The 17,548-nt window shown below is 36.6% G+C and overlaps 1 protein-coding gene and 1 long non-coding RNA gene across 4 annotated transcripts in view; one reads left to right on the forward strand and one right to left on the reverse strand.

Annotated features, from left to right (window-relative positions):
- The window catches only part of col5a1 (procollagen, type V, alpha 1), a 229,113-nt gene that overhangs the window by 181,496 nt on the left and 30,069 nt on the right, over positions 1 to 17,548 (forward strand). For 2 of the 3 annotated variants that reach the window (XM_073935763.1, XM_073935764.1), the window contains exons 47-58: positions 1,855 to 1,908; positions 1,995 to 2,102; positions 9,579 to 9,632; positions 9,718 to 9,825; positions 13,654 to 13,707; positions 13,798 to 13,851; positions 13,939 to 13,992; positions 14,502 to 14,555; positions 14,675 to 14,782; positions 15,473 to 15,526; positions 15,614 to 15,667; positions 15,871 to 15,978. In XM_073935763.1, coding sequence (XP_073791864.1) covers positions 1,855 to 1,908; positions 1,995 to 2,102; positions 9,579 to 9,632; positions 9,718 to 9,825; positions 13,654 to 13,707; positions 13,798 to 13,851; positions 13,939 to 13,992; positions 14,502 to 14,555; positions 14,675 to 14,782; positions 15,473 to 15,526; positions 15,614 to 15,667; positions 15,871 to 15,978 — 864 coding nt within the window. Of the gene's footprint in view, positions 1 to 1,854; positions 1,909 to 1,994; positions 2,103 to 9,578; positions 9,633 to 9,717; positions 10,565 to 11,803; positions 12,371 to 13,653; positions 13,708 to 13,797; positions 13,852 to 13,938; positions 13,993 to 14,501; positions 14,556 to 14,674; positions 14,783 to 15,472; positions 15,527 to 15,613; positions 15,668 to 15,870; positions 15,979 to 17,548 lie in introns of those variants that run through there. The other variant, XR_012397110.1, reaches the window with a different exon arrangement.
- On the reverse strand, positions 801 to 9,580 carry LOC141379975 (uncharacterized). Its single transcript, XR_012397137.1, has 3 exons — positions 9,257 to 9,580; positions 2,802 to 2,991; positions 801 to 2,379 (listed from the first exon to the last, which is right to left on the reverse strand). It is a non-coding gene; the product is annotated as an uncharacterized lncRNA (long non-coding RNA).

Consider the following 17,548-nt stretch of genomic DNA (forward strand, 5'->3'; position numbering starts at 1 on the left):
TTGATTTATCATTTGCAATGTCAGTTTGAGCATTTGATTTATTATTTGATCTTTTAAGCATTTGAATTTTCATTTTAATTTTGTTAGGAAAAAACTTCCATATTTTTCCCCCAATTTCTGTTTAACAGAGAAATTTTTTCTACTCATTTCTAAACATAATAGTTTAAATAACTCATTTCTAATAACTGATTTATTTTATCTTTGCCATGGTGACAGTAAATAATATTTGACTAAATATTTTTCAAGGCACTTCTATACAGCTTAAAGTGACATTTAAAGGCTAAACTAGGTTAATTAGGTTAACTAGGCAGGTTTGGGTAATTAGGCAAGTTATTGTATAATAATAGTTTGTTTTGTAGACCTTCAGAAAAAAAAAGAGCTTAAAGGGGCTGATAATATTGTCCTCTAAATGGTTTTAAAAATTAAAAACTGCTTTTATACTAGCCGAAATAAAACAAACGAGACTTTTTCCAGAAGAAAAAATTTTATCAGACAAACTGTAAAAGTTTCCTTGCTCTGTTAAATATTTAAAAAAGAAAAAAATAATCAAAGGGGGGCTAATAATTCCGACTTCAACTGTATATTTATATAGTTTACTCTGTGAGGGCGGGGTCATCCTGTAACTTACCTAATAATAACCTATAGGAAACTACAACCATTAATCCCTGCCCCAAATATATTCTCATGAAGGAAGCCGGTTCACTGGAACATACTTCAGAAATGTAAATTAAATCATTTGCAATCATCATGTGCACAACTGACCTTAGAGATAGTTCATTCAAAAATGACTTCATCATTTACTCTCCCGCATGTGGTTTTAAACCTTTATTAGTTTAATTCACTTAAATTTAAAAGAAGATATTTTGAAGAATGTTGGTGGCTGGCACCCTTTGACTTTCATAGTAGGACAAACCAATTACTAGGCCCATATGGAATCTGCGCGAGCAGAATTTTGCAGATTTTTAGCCCATCATAAATTCTGTTTATTTACTTGAGTAAATGTGTGTAAATCTATATTTATTCAGTTTTTAAATTAATTTCAGTAATATTATTGACTAATATGAAAATGTTCATCTGATTTATGTACAATGCAGTTTGTACAGTAATATTTTCTGTCTTTTAGTAGAGATATTGTGTGAGACGTGCTTTGTTTACCAACTGAAGTGAATCTAATTGGATTTGCATTTTAAACATTAAATAATAGTTAATAAGATGTTATTTTTTATATTACATATTAAGGTTTTAGTTATGATACTACCAAAATAATTTAGCAGAAATCCGCAGATTTTTACCAAAATTCTCTGCAGAAATAGCGAAAAACGTCCGCAGATTCCGTCTGGCCTTACCAATTACTATTTAAGTCAATGGGTGCCAGCAAATGACATTCTTCAAAGTATCTCCATTTTTTCAACAGAAGAGAGAAACTGAAACAATCTTTTGAGGGACAGAAGATTTACATTTTGTGAACTATTGTTCAACTTTACTCTTCAACTGTTTCTTTTACTCTGTCCATCCTACAATAGAATGGTAGTAGATCCATATAACTGTTGAATTTTTTTTTTCCTAAATTAATTTTTTTAATAAATCATTTGAGTCAGCCATTTAATGACCCATTTATACACACACATTCTAAATGAATCAGCCAATTTGAATGAATCATTTTACGAATGATTCAATAAGTCACTCAAATAAAAATGACATTATCCAAGACAGCCTAAATCTGCCAAAATGAGTATAAAACATAATATGTGTTATTTTATAGAATATATAATAGAAATTAATCTCCAAAATATTTACAAATCACTTTTTTTTGTTTGTTTTGCACGGTGGTTTTAACGGTATGTTTGTGTGCAGGGCTTGCCTGGACCCCCTGGTGAGAAAGGAGAGACTGGTGACGTCGGTCAGATGGTACGGTCCCACATCTATTCAACTGAATTTGGTCAAATATACATGCAGTTTAACAGAAACTAAGCTTTTTCTTGACTCTCTCTCAGGGTCCACCTGGTCCACCAGGCCCCAGAGGCCCCTCCGGACCCCCAGGAGCAGACGGACCACAGGGACCTCCAGGAGGCATCGGAAACCCAGGAGCAGTGGGAGAGAAGGTAGAAATACCTGTTTAACTGCTTGTTTACGTTAGCGTTTGTTAATTTCTAATCAGCCAATCACATGACAGCAACTCAATGCATTTGGGCATGTAGACATGGTAAAGATGATCTACTGCAGTTCAAACTGAGCATCAGAATGGGAAACAAAGCTGGTTTAAGAGACTTTGAATGTGGATGGTTGTTGGTGCCAGACAGGCTGGTATGAGTATTTCAGAAACTGCTGATCTACTGTGATTTTCCCGCACAACCATCTCCAGGGTTTACAGAGAATGGTCTGAAAAAGAAAAAATATATAAAGTGAGCGGCAGTTCTGTGGGTGCAAATGCCTTGTTGATGCCAGAGGTCAGAGGAGAATGGCCAGACTGGTTTCAGCTAATACAAAAGGCAACAGTAACTCAAATAACCACTCGTTACAACTGTAGAACCTTGAGGCAGATGGGCTACAGCAGCAGAAGACCACACCGAGTGCCACTCCTGTCAGCTGGGAACAGGAAACTGTGGCTACAATTCACACAGGCTCACCAAAATTGGACAATAGAAGATTGAACAATTGTTGCCTGGTCTGATTAGTCTCAATTTGGATCAGAATTTTGGGTCAGAATTTGGCATCAACAACATGAAAGCATGGATCCATCCTGCCTTGTATCAATGTTTCAGGCTGGTTGTAGTGTAATGGTGTGGGGGATAATTTCTTACCTGAGTATTGTTGCTGACCACGTCCATCCCTTTATGACCACAGTGTACACATCTTCTGATGGTTACATTCAGCAGGATAATGCGCCATCATAAAGCGAGAATCATCTCAGACTGGTTTCTTGAACATGCCAATGAGTTCACTGTACTCAAATGGCCTCCACAGTCACCAGAGCTCAATCCAATAGAGCACCTTTGGGATGTGATGGAACGGGAGATTAGCATCATGGATGTGCAGCCGACAAAACTGCAGCAACTGTGTGATGCTATCATGTCAATATGGACCAAAATGTCTGAGGAATATTTCCAGTACCTTGTTGAATCTATGCTACGAAGTATTAAGGCAGTTCTGAGGGCAAAAGGGGTCTATATATACAATCACAAACACACTCTATATATATTTATAATCTGAGGGCTTAAAATCCACATTTTGCGAAAATAATCTTTAAAGTTGTCCATATTAAGTTAATAGCAATGCATATTATTAAAAAATAATATTATAAGCCAAATAATACATCATATAGTTGTACCAATAGCATTCCATACGGAAATCTGAATAATGAAAAATATATGGCTATATATATATATATATATATATATATATATATATATATATATATATATATATATATATATATATATATATATATATATATATATATATATCTATATCAGAGGTCACGTTAGACTTTGTCATTGTCCGTCATTTTGACGGAGAGGGTTGTAAAAATTCTGTCATAAACTATTATTGACCGTCAATTAATTTGCATATTTTCTAATTGCTTTTTTTATTCATATTTTAATAATGAACGTGCACGACGAATATATAGGCTAAATTATTAATTTATTTATTTGACAAATGATCAATAACTATCTGCCTTACCTCATATCTTCCTTCTGCGTCGACCTGAATGCAAGATTCTGGGCGTTTATCTGTGCGTAATCTAACACATCAAGAGAGACTAATGCAGGATAATTGTCATTAAATTCTGTCTTTGCCTCGGGAAGTTGACTTCTCGTGACAGTTTTAAATTTGTTCTAGAGGCTGAAGCCGCGTTCTGCTGCCCCACTGGAGAGTCCTTGCCAGAAGCGGCTCGGACTCCACAAACAGACTCTCAAAACAGCCAGATATGGTTAACAGGAATCAGGCCAGTGCTTTACAGCTGTATCACAAACGCATGTGCGGGAGCGAGCTGCGGGCCATACTCGGCCCGGATAACACTCGCTGTTGCCGAATCGGAGCCGGAGGTGCCGAAGGGCAGCCGAGCTCGGGCCGATCACTACCTGCTATCTGGGTAGCGCCACTTCAGCCAGCGTGACAAAGAAGAGACACAACCATAGGGCCCTATCATACACCCGGCGCAGTGTGACGCAAGGCGTGGCACAATAGTCTTTTGGTCGTTTCAGCTTGGCGCAAGAGTCTCTTTGAGGCGTTGCGCTACTCTGTTTAAATAGCAAATGCATTAGCGCTCATTTGTGCGCCCATAGGCGTTCTGGTCTAAAAAGGGAGGCGTTCTGAGGCGGACTGCTGGCGCGTTGCTATTTTGAGAGACTATAATAGATTTTTCATTAGACCAAAACAAACCTGGTCTAAACTCCGGCGCAGAGTTGCGCCTCGCTTACACACTGCTTAATACGCACAAGAGAGCAATAGGCAAAGATCTTTACATATGAAAAAATGTAAATATTAAGGAAATATGTAGGATATAATAAGAATAGATATAGAATATAAATATAAAGGATTAAAATATTACAAAACATATTATTTTCTAGCCTACATAAATATGAAAAATCACTGCTTTTATGTCTTCTTCATCTCGGGAGGCTTTTTCAGTTCATTCATAACAATTTGCTTTTGTATAATGTTATTATTATTAGCATTATTATTTATTATATCCATATTTATATTTGTTTTATTAAAAACAAGCTTAGATTTGCCCACCTGTCAGGTTTTAGACCATAAGGGGCACAGCATGTGTTTTAGGAGATAACTCAGGTTTTTGAGCACACTTCGTTAATAATGTTTATTTATTCGTTTGCTGGAAATTATAACTGAATTTAGAAATAGTTTTGAAACGAATATTTGTGCTTAACAAACAAAATTAATTATTTATAGACTAATTGATGTCTGTGTGTGAAGGTTTCCCTATCCAAGAGCGAATGTGAAAGTAGTTCCATTATGTCTCATTCTCACGCAGTAGATGCTCTGTTTAACAGTTTTCTGTTAAAAAACTGTTAACTGTTTGCTTGTGAAATGCTCAGTTTTTCCACTTAGACTTACTTTGTGTCCTGTAAATAGTGAATGCGCTCTTGGCGCGACGCAGCTGGCTCTTAAAGGGAATGGGAGATGAGATTCTAATTGGTTTATTCTCAAAACACACCTATAACTCATTAAGAAAATAAACTCAACCCTTTTAGACCATGCGCCATGGCGCAAGGCAGATTTCCCGCCCTTAAGTTAGCAAAAACACATTCTGACACGCCCTGAAAGCATTTGCGCCCTGAATTACAGTTAGCTACAAATTACAATAGATCACCCTCAGCATAATCCGTCAAAATGACGGATCACCTAAAGATTTTTCCGTCACTGCCGAAAGAAATCCGTCAATGACGGAAAATATTAGGTTAACGCGACCTCTAATATGTATGTATATATGTGTGTGTGTGTGTATTACATGTACATTGCTGTAATTCAGATGGTTAAAAAATATATTCTGATTATAAATCTCATTATTATAGCCGACTGTACATTTACTAAAACAAAACAATAACAAAATATTATAATATAAACACTGTTCAGTCATATTTGTGGGCAGTGATTTATCTGACTGGATTTTTATGTGCAGATGTCAGAGCTGAGCCTCGTCTTTTTCTCCTGTTTGACAAGCAACAGATTTAATCTCCAGAAAATAATTCAATATGTGTATAATGCATAAATTCAACAAGTAGCGCAGTGCTGCAGTAGCGTGCCTGTGAGTGCAGCGGTGTGTGTGTGCGTGCGCTGTTATCTGTGTGGTGGTCTCAGCAGAGCCTCAGACAGTGTGTTCGCATCACTGCCTCTGTCAATATTATTTAATAGCACATATCAGCACTGTTGTTCTGTCGCCGACCCAACAGAGGACCTGCTTCTGTTCAGCTCAGAGAAATGACCCAGAAAAACAGCCCAGCAGAGGATTACTGAAAACTGATAGAGATGATAGAACAAGACTGTTAACTGTTATTGTGGAAGAGTTACCTCAACACTTCACTCTCACAGACATCTTATAGACACACACACATGCGCAGATATAGACAACTCACACATACACACTCACAGAGATAAAGAAAACCAACAGATACACACACGCAAACACAACTCACACATACATACAGAGATTAAGCACACTTGCACACACAGAGAAAGAGAAACATCTTGTACACCACAGACACAGATAGACAGCTTACACACACTGGAGACAGACACACACACCTCACACATGCACAAACACACACACACACACACAGAGATAGACAACTTTCACACACAAACATACACTCTTCACACATGTACACAATCACAGAGAGACATCTTATACACTACACACACACTCACAAAGAGAGACACAGACAGAAAGACACACACTTAAAGACAACTCACAGATACACACCTCACACATGCACACCTACAGAGACATCTTATATAATAAACACACAGAGATGCCTCACACATGCACACACTCACAGAAAAAGAGAACGACATCTTAAACACTACACACAGAAAGAGACAGATAGACAGACACACACACACACACACACACACACACACACACACACTTACAGAGAAAGGGAGATACTGTATCTTATACACCACACACACACACACACACACACACACACACACACACACACACACACACACACACACACACACACACACACACACACACACACACACACACACACACACACACACACACACACACACACACACACACACACACACACACACACACACACAAAACTTTCATTTTGATTTCAGAGGACTTTTAAAAGTATCTACACACACAGTGGAGAGCTCAGAGAAAGCACACACAGGTGTTTGAGGAGGATGTTGTGTTTTCATTGGTGGTTTGCTGACTCAGGCATTGCTGTCTGAATTTGTCAGTATCCTCAGATATCTCCATGCGCAGTTAGATTATTTAAACTTTTAGATTCTTTTGCAATTATATGAGAACTTGAAATATATTTTTTAAACCTTAAATGTAACAACACAGTTCTATTTAATCTTTAGTGAAAGTTAATTTGTTGTACTGTGTAGTAGAGTCTTTACTGTATAAACATTGATGTATAAATTCACACATTTTATAACTAATTTACACAAAAATAATAAATCATTTTCTAATATCAATTATATTGAATTAAATTTTTTGCACAAGTCAGAGAATTTTTTGTTTAGCCAAAACAATCCAGATTTGCATTTAAATCATTTATTTATTTCAGACTGAAGGTAGAATTGAAATTTTCACTAGGGATGGCTGAAGTAAAACTGATGTTTCGAAGCAGTCTCAACATCCTGAAGCACAAGTGTTTCGAAACACTGCTGAAGCATGGTCCAAAACACCCAGGTCACATGACTAAAGCGATTAAAAGCTTCGGTTATTTGTGTTTCGATACCTGGTGGATCTGTGTTTGACTGACAGCGTCGGAATAAAACCTCTATCTCAGCTTAGTGGACTATCTGGGTGCACGGAGTAACTGTGCTGCAAATGTCCAGAGTTTGAATCCCGACTTATACAAATACTCTGAAATGTATTTTATTAATGTTACTTTTTTTATGACCAAAATGAGAAATTTATTCACAGAGTGTTCATTCGTATGTCAGACCAATGTTGAAACAAAGCACGTTACAAGAACAGAGTATTTAAAAACTAACATCTATAGATGCATCACCCTGAATTCGAACTCTCACCGCTTTACTAAGGGTGCTTTCACACCTGCCTTATTTAGTTGGGTTGAATCGCTCTGGAGTTCGTTTTTCTTCTTGGTGCGGTAGGTTTAAGCAGGTGTGAATGTAGCAATCGGACTCGAGTGCGCACCAAAAGCGGACCAAAAAAAACTCTTCAAGCAGGTCTCAAACGAATCCTGGAACATGATCCGAACTAAAACAGACCCAACCGCAAAAAGTACTGCTCCTTTTTGGAGCAATCCAGCTCCTGTAGGCTGATGCTGTGCATTATGGAATGTGGAGGAAAAAAATTGTTAACAGCGCTTTACCAACAATTTTAAACACAGAGAGAGGAAAAAGTATTACCTGGTGGATTGTTGGTGATATTTCCGGAAGATGACCATGCTAGTTAAATTAATTCACGCCTTCTCCTGAAGTGACATGCGATGCCCCTTCGCGTTTGCCATGCATTAAAACATTGTTTTCAGCCAAATGTGTGTTTTTTTTTCTCAAAATGTATAGCTTGTCTAAAGTGATGTAGACAAACTATATAGTATACTATGAGCAAGTGTACAATCAGTCAGCACAGTCGTAGCTCCATAGTCAAAAGCGACATTTTGTGTCTGCCGGTTTGTTTACTTGCGGGAGTTGAAAAATTGGCATTCTCCCACACCTGAATTCTGACTAATCGATAAGCAGTTCAGGAAATATGTTCAACAACATCCGGCCAATGAGTGATGTGGATTTTGTCAGATGACTGCATTTTGGTTCTTTTCCACTGGTTCAGACCAAAGCAATTAGTGTGATGTGAAAACAACCCAAAGACCCAAAGGAAGCGAATTACAGATGTGAAAACACCCTACGCTGTTTTAGCGCAATACATAAAATTACCACTAGATATTACTGTAGAGACAGGTTTCGAAACGTTTAGAAGCTTTGACACATTTGCTTTGACTGTTTCAGTCCTTCATGAAAACTCGCTTTGCCCACCACTTATTTTCACCATTTATTAGTCATAAACAAAGAATAATGCTGCGTCTGAAATTGCATACTTCAATACTATGTAGTACGCTAAAATCAGTATGCAAGCCAAGTAGCATGTACAAATCCACATAATTCGAAAATCAGTATGTGAGAAGTACCTGGATGACTTGCTACTTTCGGCGTGATTCTGAAGTGCGCATTGAATGGATGATATCCTATCATGCACTGTGGGAGAATTCATGAATGACAGTGAAGTGACACAACTGACGTGGGTAAGTCACGTGATCCTGACAAAATGGCAGATGTAATACGATTGAGTTCCATTCATACTGCTCGCATTTATACTGTATAGAACGTACTTTTCTAACAGCAAAGTAGTATGTTTAAATTTAATCGTAGTATCAACTGAGTAGCAAGTGATTTCAGACGCAGCCTATGTCATTCGTTTTACTTTTCTTTTTTTACTTTGTCCAATAAGGAACTATCTAGCAACCACATAGCAACATAAAAAAGCCACCTAAAATCCCTTTACACAAACATCACTACTTACTTCAAAATAAGCCACAAAAGTTTTCTATTTCTTTCGAAAGTCCCATCACTCCAGCGCAGAGGTTTGAGGATGTATGATCTGATGGTGGTGGTGGTGTGCTCATCTTCAAGGACATCAGTTTGTCTGAATATCGATGCTGCTCAGATTTTGATGCTGTGGTTCTGCAGAGGAAAGCAGATTTGCTGACGAGACAGTGAATAATGATGCTGACGTGCTCTTCTGTCCACTGGAGAAAATCTCTGCAGGGTCGAGGAAGAAATAAACTATGTGTGTGTGTGTGTGTGTGTGAATGTTTTATTTACATATTTTTCCTTTTTTACAGGGAGACGCTGGTGAAGCAGGAGAACCAGGCCCTCAGGGAGACATCGGCCCTCCGGTACGGAAAATACACCCTCAGACTAATGCAGACATCTGATGAAAGCACCTTAACACTCACATCTCATTATTTGTTTGTGTTTTAGGGTCCAAGAGGAGAGCGAGGAGAAAAGGGAGAAGCTGGACCTGCTGGTTCTGGTGGTCCTCCTGGACCCAAAGGACCCCCTGGAGATGACGGTCCCAAAGGAAGTCCGGTAAGTTCTTGAAAATTCACCTCGAGTGCTTTATTATGGCTGTTTCTCAATTCCAAGAGCACAGAGAACAGACTTGGTTCTCATGGAGAACGCTCTTGCCAGGTTACCTGGGAAGAGCGAACTCGGCAGACTGCAAGAACAGAGGACGCGTCCTGTGAGAAATGAGATGCTGCGTTCTCCCCAATGGTCACATGACCGTCACGCGATTTAAACGGGAAATTATTTAAACATTAAAACGATTTCTTGTTTTTTATTCTTTTCAATATAAATAACATGCACAAAAACCTTATAAATATACTTTGCACAATACAAATAAAACAGATTTTAATACAAATATCAGTAAATAAACACCCTTAATTTGTTCATTAACCTTAAAGGTGCACTAGGTGATCTGCCAAAATGCTAACCACTTAGCATATTATCTTTGGACGGCACGGAGGGACTGTTTCAAAGCCACGCCTCCTGAAATCGCGAATGCGTGCACCGAGACATGACAGCAAGCAACCCGCTAGTTCATCTCATTCGCCAGTTAGAAATGTAGTGTTTGGCCGGCGGCGTGCAAGAATTGCACTTATTACAAAGCCATACTTACAAGCTCTTTCAAAGTGAATATTCAGAGTAGCATGGTAAACAGTATAGGGAGGCTGTCATTGTTCTGTAATGAACAAATGTAAATATAAAAGCAACTTCAACTTGTAAAACAGGCTAGTGCAGGGATGTCAAACTCAATTCCTGGAGGGCTGCAGCTCTGCACAGTTTAGTTCCAACCCTAATTAAACACACCTTATCAAACTAATTGAGTCCTTCAGGCTTGTTTGAAACCTACAGGTAAGTGTGTTGGAGCAGGGTTGGAACGTAACTGTGCTGGGCTGCGTTTCCCAAAAGCATCGTAAGCCTAAGAAGTTCGTAGAAATGATCGTACGACTGATCTTAATATTACGGTCTGTTTCCCAAAAGCATCGTAACTTAAGTAGCACTTGAAAATCTTAGTGGATCTACGAGTGCTCTGGAGTAATCGTAAAGCCTTAAGTGCATCGTAAGGAGACAGAGTTATGAGGGCACCTGCTGGACAACCGGCAAATTGCACCTACAATTTACTTCTCTTCAAAGTCATTATTCATTTTATTTGTACGTATATCTCTATTCATTTATATTTTCTACACATTACACAATTCAATATACAAATAATAATGAATAAAGAAAAAAATAAAAATTACATAATAAATGTTATAATGAAAAAAAAAATTACACTGTTGTATATGGACATTTCGAGGGTAGTAGGCTACATATGTTGTATTTAACAGAAAATATTTAATGTGATTTAAATCACATTTAAATGCTAGTGTCTCCACCCCTAGGTATGTGCTTATTTATATTTTTGTCCTATTAGCAAATGCACATCAGGTGGGGATAATTAGGCTAAACTTTTCAAAAATAAATGTAAGAGCTTATTTATTTATTTATTTATTTACTTATTTATTTATTTTGATGTGAGATAATCAATTTTTGATAAAGAAATTGATAAATAATTCTACTTAATTAAGGTAATTCATATAAATATCGAAAATGATGCTGATGTCATTTCCGGCAAGGACTGTTAGAATTAGTTTTATGCGAGATTGGAGCAAGACAGTGTTTTTACAGTACGACATTTCCAGTTAATTTATGTTTTTAAACTGGCTCAAAAATATTTTTTTTTTATGTTATTCGAGTTGAATATACATTCACACAAGTAGAAGAAGAATTATATGGATTGCTATAACATGTGCAACAATAACGAGCCATTCTATAGCGTGACATTTCAGCACTTAACAAACGGATAGCGACTCCTAAGTTGCACTTAAAGCTGGGCTACGTGCAATTGTGTTAAGTGCATTTTTGGGAAACGCACGTGAAACAATAACGAACGTTCGCAAAATGACTCGTAGAAAACGCTCTTAAGTGCTAAGATCAATCGTTATCGGGAAACGCAGCCCAGAGCTGTCCCTGGGCTAGGGAAATAGCGCTATATACTAATGTTTTGTTGTTAAACTAAATAAAATGTACATTATCGATGCTGTCAAAGGCTATTGGCGGATATGCATGAACAAAAATATGCAGAAGTCCAAATCTACATGTGCTGACAGACAGTTTAAGCTACTTATCGGAGTTATGGGAAATGTCAGCCCGACAATATTTCATTGGATGAACATTTTTTGGTTTTATGCCTTACCGCGAATATATAAACACATTTAGATCATTTACTTCAATATGTACTATAGGACTGTGAAGAGACTTTCAACCAGCACAACAAAAATTGTTTCAGAAGACAATCACCTACTGCACCTTTAAGTCTGCATCAACGCATCCTCAATATCAAAAACACATCCGGGAACTTTCACGCGTCCTACGTTCTTAAGTTTTGCTACTGAATTTTGACGGTTGATGAAGATTTTACACGAGAACACTGAAGAACGCATATTGAGAAACAGCCTGTGTGTCTGAAAACAAGCTCTTCAAAAACATTTATTATTATTATTTGTTTTAAAAGTAGCTATTGTTCATCAAAAAAAAAAAAGTCTTATCATTAAGACTATTTGGTAATTCTTTAGTTTAAGGACCAATTCTCACTATTAACTAGTGGTTTATTACCTGTCTATTATTAAGATTTTGGCTGTTTATTAGTACTAACAAAGTACATATTAAGTATTTTATTTTACATCCCTAATCCTATTGAATACCTAGGCCCAAGTTCTGTTTTATTATGGGGTATATGCTGAGCTAGTGTGTTTCCCATTCTGATAAACTTCCAGTGACCTATTATTGTAAGTTTTTTTCCATTTTATACGGTTTCTTTTACAAATTCGATGTCGTAATGTAATTAAAATACAATCAGTTAAACAGACTTTGTTATTTAGTTGCTCAAGCGTAAAATGAGACAAAAAGCTGTTTTCTCGCACGCGCCTGTCATTGTCGGCAGGCTAGCGCAGAAGCTCCAATGAATATACTGGGGTAAAATAAATGTTCATATTAATAAGACATGGCGGGAAAATGTAATTTAATGCAGTGCTTCATGTACAATCTGACACTCACTTTATATCAGATATCACTCCACGCCAGTGGAGATCGCTGAATTTTAAAGAAAACAGACCTTAAACACACCGATTTTGCATTGGCATACAATTCACCGGAAACAATTAACCCAGGTTACTGGCATATTAAAAGTCCTATTAGCATGCTTTGGCATATACCCTATTATATGCAGCAAATTAGGAGTTTATTGAAGCAAGTCAGTTAATGGGCTAATGGTGAGAATTGTACCGTAAAAATAAAGTGAGCAAATATTTAATAATACATTTATTTTGTTAATAATATAAAGATTTCATTGTTTATCATTTACTGTATTCATTTGTTAGTATTAAACTATTAATTTCACCTATTTGTTTATTTTTTTGTGTATAGATAAAGTAATATATAATTTAATTTCTCCTATTTATATATTTATATTATTGTCATTTTAACCCCTTTATTTCTAAGTACTCTATACAATACAGATTAACAAAGCTGCAAAATAGTACAAAAAAGTATAGAAAAATTATTAGTTTCTGAATAAACTGGATGCTAATAAACTGACTGTTTACTTAAAGTCAACACTATTAATGAAATAAAAAAAAGTTTGTGTGATCATTTTTATTTAGACAAAATTTATAATAATTATTATTATATTAACATGCCGGGGAAATTGTGCCAAAAAGAAGATTTAGCTCCACCCACTTTTAATGAAGCACAGTTATCGAGTCGATCTTGCCAAGCTGTCAAAATACATTTAACTTTCCCTTTGATGTTCAGGGCCCAAGTGGTTTCCCTGGTGATCCTGGTCCTCCCGGAGAGCCAGGTCCTTCTGTAAGTACTATTAAAGAATGAACATACTTGTTACAGTGTCATTTTTAGGCAGCTTTCAGGAGGTGACATCACATTTTCTTCCTAATACAGGGTTTGGATGGTTCTCCTGGTGATAAGGGTGATGATGGAGAGCCTGGTCAGCCAGTGAGTGTGCTTCTAACTCAACCATTTGACATGTCTGAAGTGTGCATTTATAAGCAATGCTATTTTTTATTTGTTTTATTCTTTTAGGGATCCCCTGGACCCACTGGTGAAACTGGTCCTCCTGGCCCTCCAGGAAAGAGAGTGAGTGACCATCTTAAACTCATAAAGAGTGGAAAATGAGGTCTACACCTTTACTACACCTAAATATATCAACCACTACTGTTCCACAATTGGAAATATTGGTAACACCAATAACTGACAATTCACAAAATTAACACCCCTTATCTAAGACTATTAGCTCAAGAAACGACTTAATTAGCTGCTTATTAATAATTAGTAAGGTACTAGTTGGGTTTAAGTATTGGGTAGGGTTAGGGAACTAAAATAAGATCATACTTAATAGCTACTAATACTAATATAATATAAATTATAAGCCAGTGGATGATATTGTGAATTGTGACTTAAAATAAAGTGTTACCGAAACATTTCATAGCTTTTTATTTGATCTATATTAATATTTATTCTTATTATATATATTAAGCTGCTTATACCCAATCTACATAGTAAAAAGCACTATAGAAATAAACATGAACTGAATTTATGTAAAATGTTTTTATAATATACTTATATATTTCGATCTTTCTCCTCAGGGACCTCATGGACCAGCAGGACCTGAAGGAAGACAGGGAGAGAAGGGTGCTAAGGTAAAATCCAGGCGTTTATGCAATCAAGTTGACTTACAGTATACAGTATGTGTGTGCTCGAGTTGTGTTCCAGTACAGTCACTGCAGGGCTCTGATGGTTTTGTGTGTTTCTGAATCAGGGTGAATCTGGTCTGGAGGGTCCGCCTGGTAAAACAGGTCCAGTTGGTCCTCAAGGAAGCCCTGGAAAGCCTGGTCCTGAGGGTCTGAGAGGTGTGCCTGGACCAGTGGTGGGTGATATCTAAAACTATATACAGACATACTGTGATATTTAAAAAAAGAATCTAAATTTTAGATAATTGTGCCTTCAATTGTAAACATTGTTTACGCTCATATATACAGATATGAATTCTACTATATTTAATTAAAGAGTTCACCCAAAAATAAAAATTATATCATCATTTACTTCAAACTTGCTTGAGTTTCCTTTTTTTCTGTTGAAGACGAAAGAAGATATTTTGAAGAAAGTTGGAAACCATTAACCCATATGTCTCAAACTAGATTCCTGGAGCTCTGCCGTTTTGCTCCAACCCTAATCAAACACAGCTAATCCAACTGATCAAGATGTTCTAGACTACTATAGACTATTAAGCAGGTGCGAGTTAGAGATGATTGGAGCTAAACTATGCAGAGCTGTGGTTTTTGGATGGATGTCAGATTCTAACTTTCTTCTAAATATCTTTTTTTGTCTTATATAGGTTTTAACAAGTAGAGGATGAGTACAGTAAATGATGAGTACAAGTTCATTTTTGGGTGAACTATCCCTTTAATCTACCTTCATTCGCAATGTCAAATTAAATATAGAATCAGAATCGCCCTTTCAGCCTCTGAAATGTAACCGCAGACCTCACATACAGGTCTTTCTAAAGCTGGGATTCTGATTTGGTGCTAATGAATTAATCTATCTGGTTTTGATGTAGGGAGAACAAGGACTGCCCGGTGCTCCTGGACCCGATGGACCTCCTGGACCGATGGTACAGACATAATATTCCTCTGAGAATGAGTTCATTACAGTCACAAATGACAATCCACACAATCACTCTCATCTCTCTCTGTTTCAGGGTCCTCCTGGACTGCCTGGACTGAAAGGAGATCTTGGTATCAAAGGTGAAAAGGTAAGAGAAGCAAATTTTTTTTTGATTCTCATTAAGCACACTTGGATGTTGTCTAGATACTGTAGGTAACTCACTCATTGTTTGGAAATGAGCTGTCATAATGACTATATATGCTCTGTATGTTAGTTAAACTCTGGCTGAATTATTGGTTTTGAAAGCAGTTGTTCATCAGATCAGTTTAATAATCACGAGGGTTCTTTCAGGGTCATCCTGGTCTCATCGGACTTATTGGACCTCCAGGAGAACAGGGAGAGAAGGGAGACCGAGGCTTGCCAGGTCCACAGGGAACTTCAGGACCTAAAGGAGACAATGTATGGAACATGTTCACAAACATACAGCAATATAAACCAGTAAAACCCTATATAAATCCAAAACATTCTCACAATATCTCAAACCACCCTAGCAACCTTTCAGAATGTGTTCATATTAACCTATAAACCTCCCAAATCACCCTAACAACCATCTAAAATGTTCTAGCAATTCCCTAGCAACCATGTAAATCACATAGAACACCTTAACAACACCAACCACCTAAAAGATACTACTTGCCATTAATATTCCCATTCATAACAACACCCAAGCGACATCATGGAAACCTCACAAAATGCCCTAACAACTATCTAAAATGTCCCTGCAATACCCTAGCAACCATGTAAATCACACAGAACACATTGACCACCTAACCACCTACCCAGACAGCACACATACGTTGGGCCGACGTCGTGCCGATATTCAAAATTCCATCGGTGCGATGTCGCTCAGGGAGCGTTTGCTAATTGGCAAAATGTCGCCGCGACGTCGGCAAATGATCGGAAACGCTGTCCGGCCGATGTTAGGACGACGCAACCGGAAATACTGGCCGCGCCGCGGAGGCGCTGTTCTCAGGCGTTTTGCTCATACTTATGGACCACTAACTGCAGCAGCAGCCTATTTATAATAAACACGACACACCACTCTCAATAACAGTTGAAGATTTATTAATATTTTCACAAACATACAAATAGATTAACATACTTTTATCACACATAACCATGTTTTACCACGTTTAAAACAAAACCAACAAGTTGTACTATTACCATGGCTGAACTACTGTGCAATAAAGATTTTAAATACAAAGTTCATTGCAGCATTTATATTAAGACCATAGGAATATTTACAAGTACTTCAAAACATGTACACTAAGGGTGACTATAGTTTACTATAGTAAAAACACAAATAACTTGTGTAAGCACATGTTATAATGCTTATAATTTCTTAAATAGTGTTAAAGAAAATGCATGTTTCCAAGACTATAATTTTAAAATACAAGATAATACCAGTCATGTGTTCAGTATCCAAAAGACTTTCTTCAGGGAGTTACAATAATAAAAGAGTACACAAACACAAAATAAATACCAAGCAAACAATATTTACAGTAGTAAATAAAATCATACAAATTAAAATAATTGTCTGATAAAATCTTATTAAAGTCTGTAGTACAATTTTTTTATAAATGGGATTCAACAATTTGCAATCTCCTATGAACTAATAACACATCAATAATATAAAATAACAATACTTTCTCAGAGATAACCAGTTTTTTTAAGCAAACTCTAATGCACGACACAAAACATATTTTGTCATTATATATATATATATATATATATATATATATATATATATATATATATATATATATATATATATATATATATATTGTATATAAAAATATTTCCGTTAAACAGAAATTAAGGGATTTTATATATATATATATATATAATCCCTTAATTTCTGTTTAACGGAAATATTTTTTAACACATTTCTAATCACAATAGCTTTAATAACTCATTTCTAATAACTAAGTAAATAATATTTGACTAGATATTCTTCAAGACACTTCTA

The sequence above is a fragment of the Danio rerio genome, chromosome 21 (assembly GCF_049306965.1).
Source record: "Danio rerio strain Tuebingen ecotype United States chromosome 21, GRCz12tu, whole genome shotgun sequence".
NCBI lineage: Eukaryota > Metazoa > Chordata > Actinopteri > Cypriniformes > Danionidae > Danio > Danio rerio.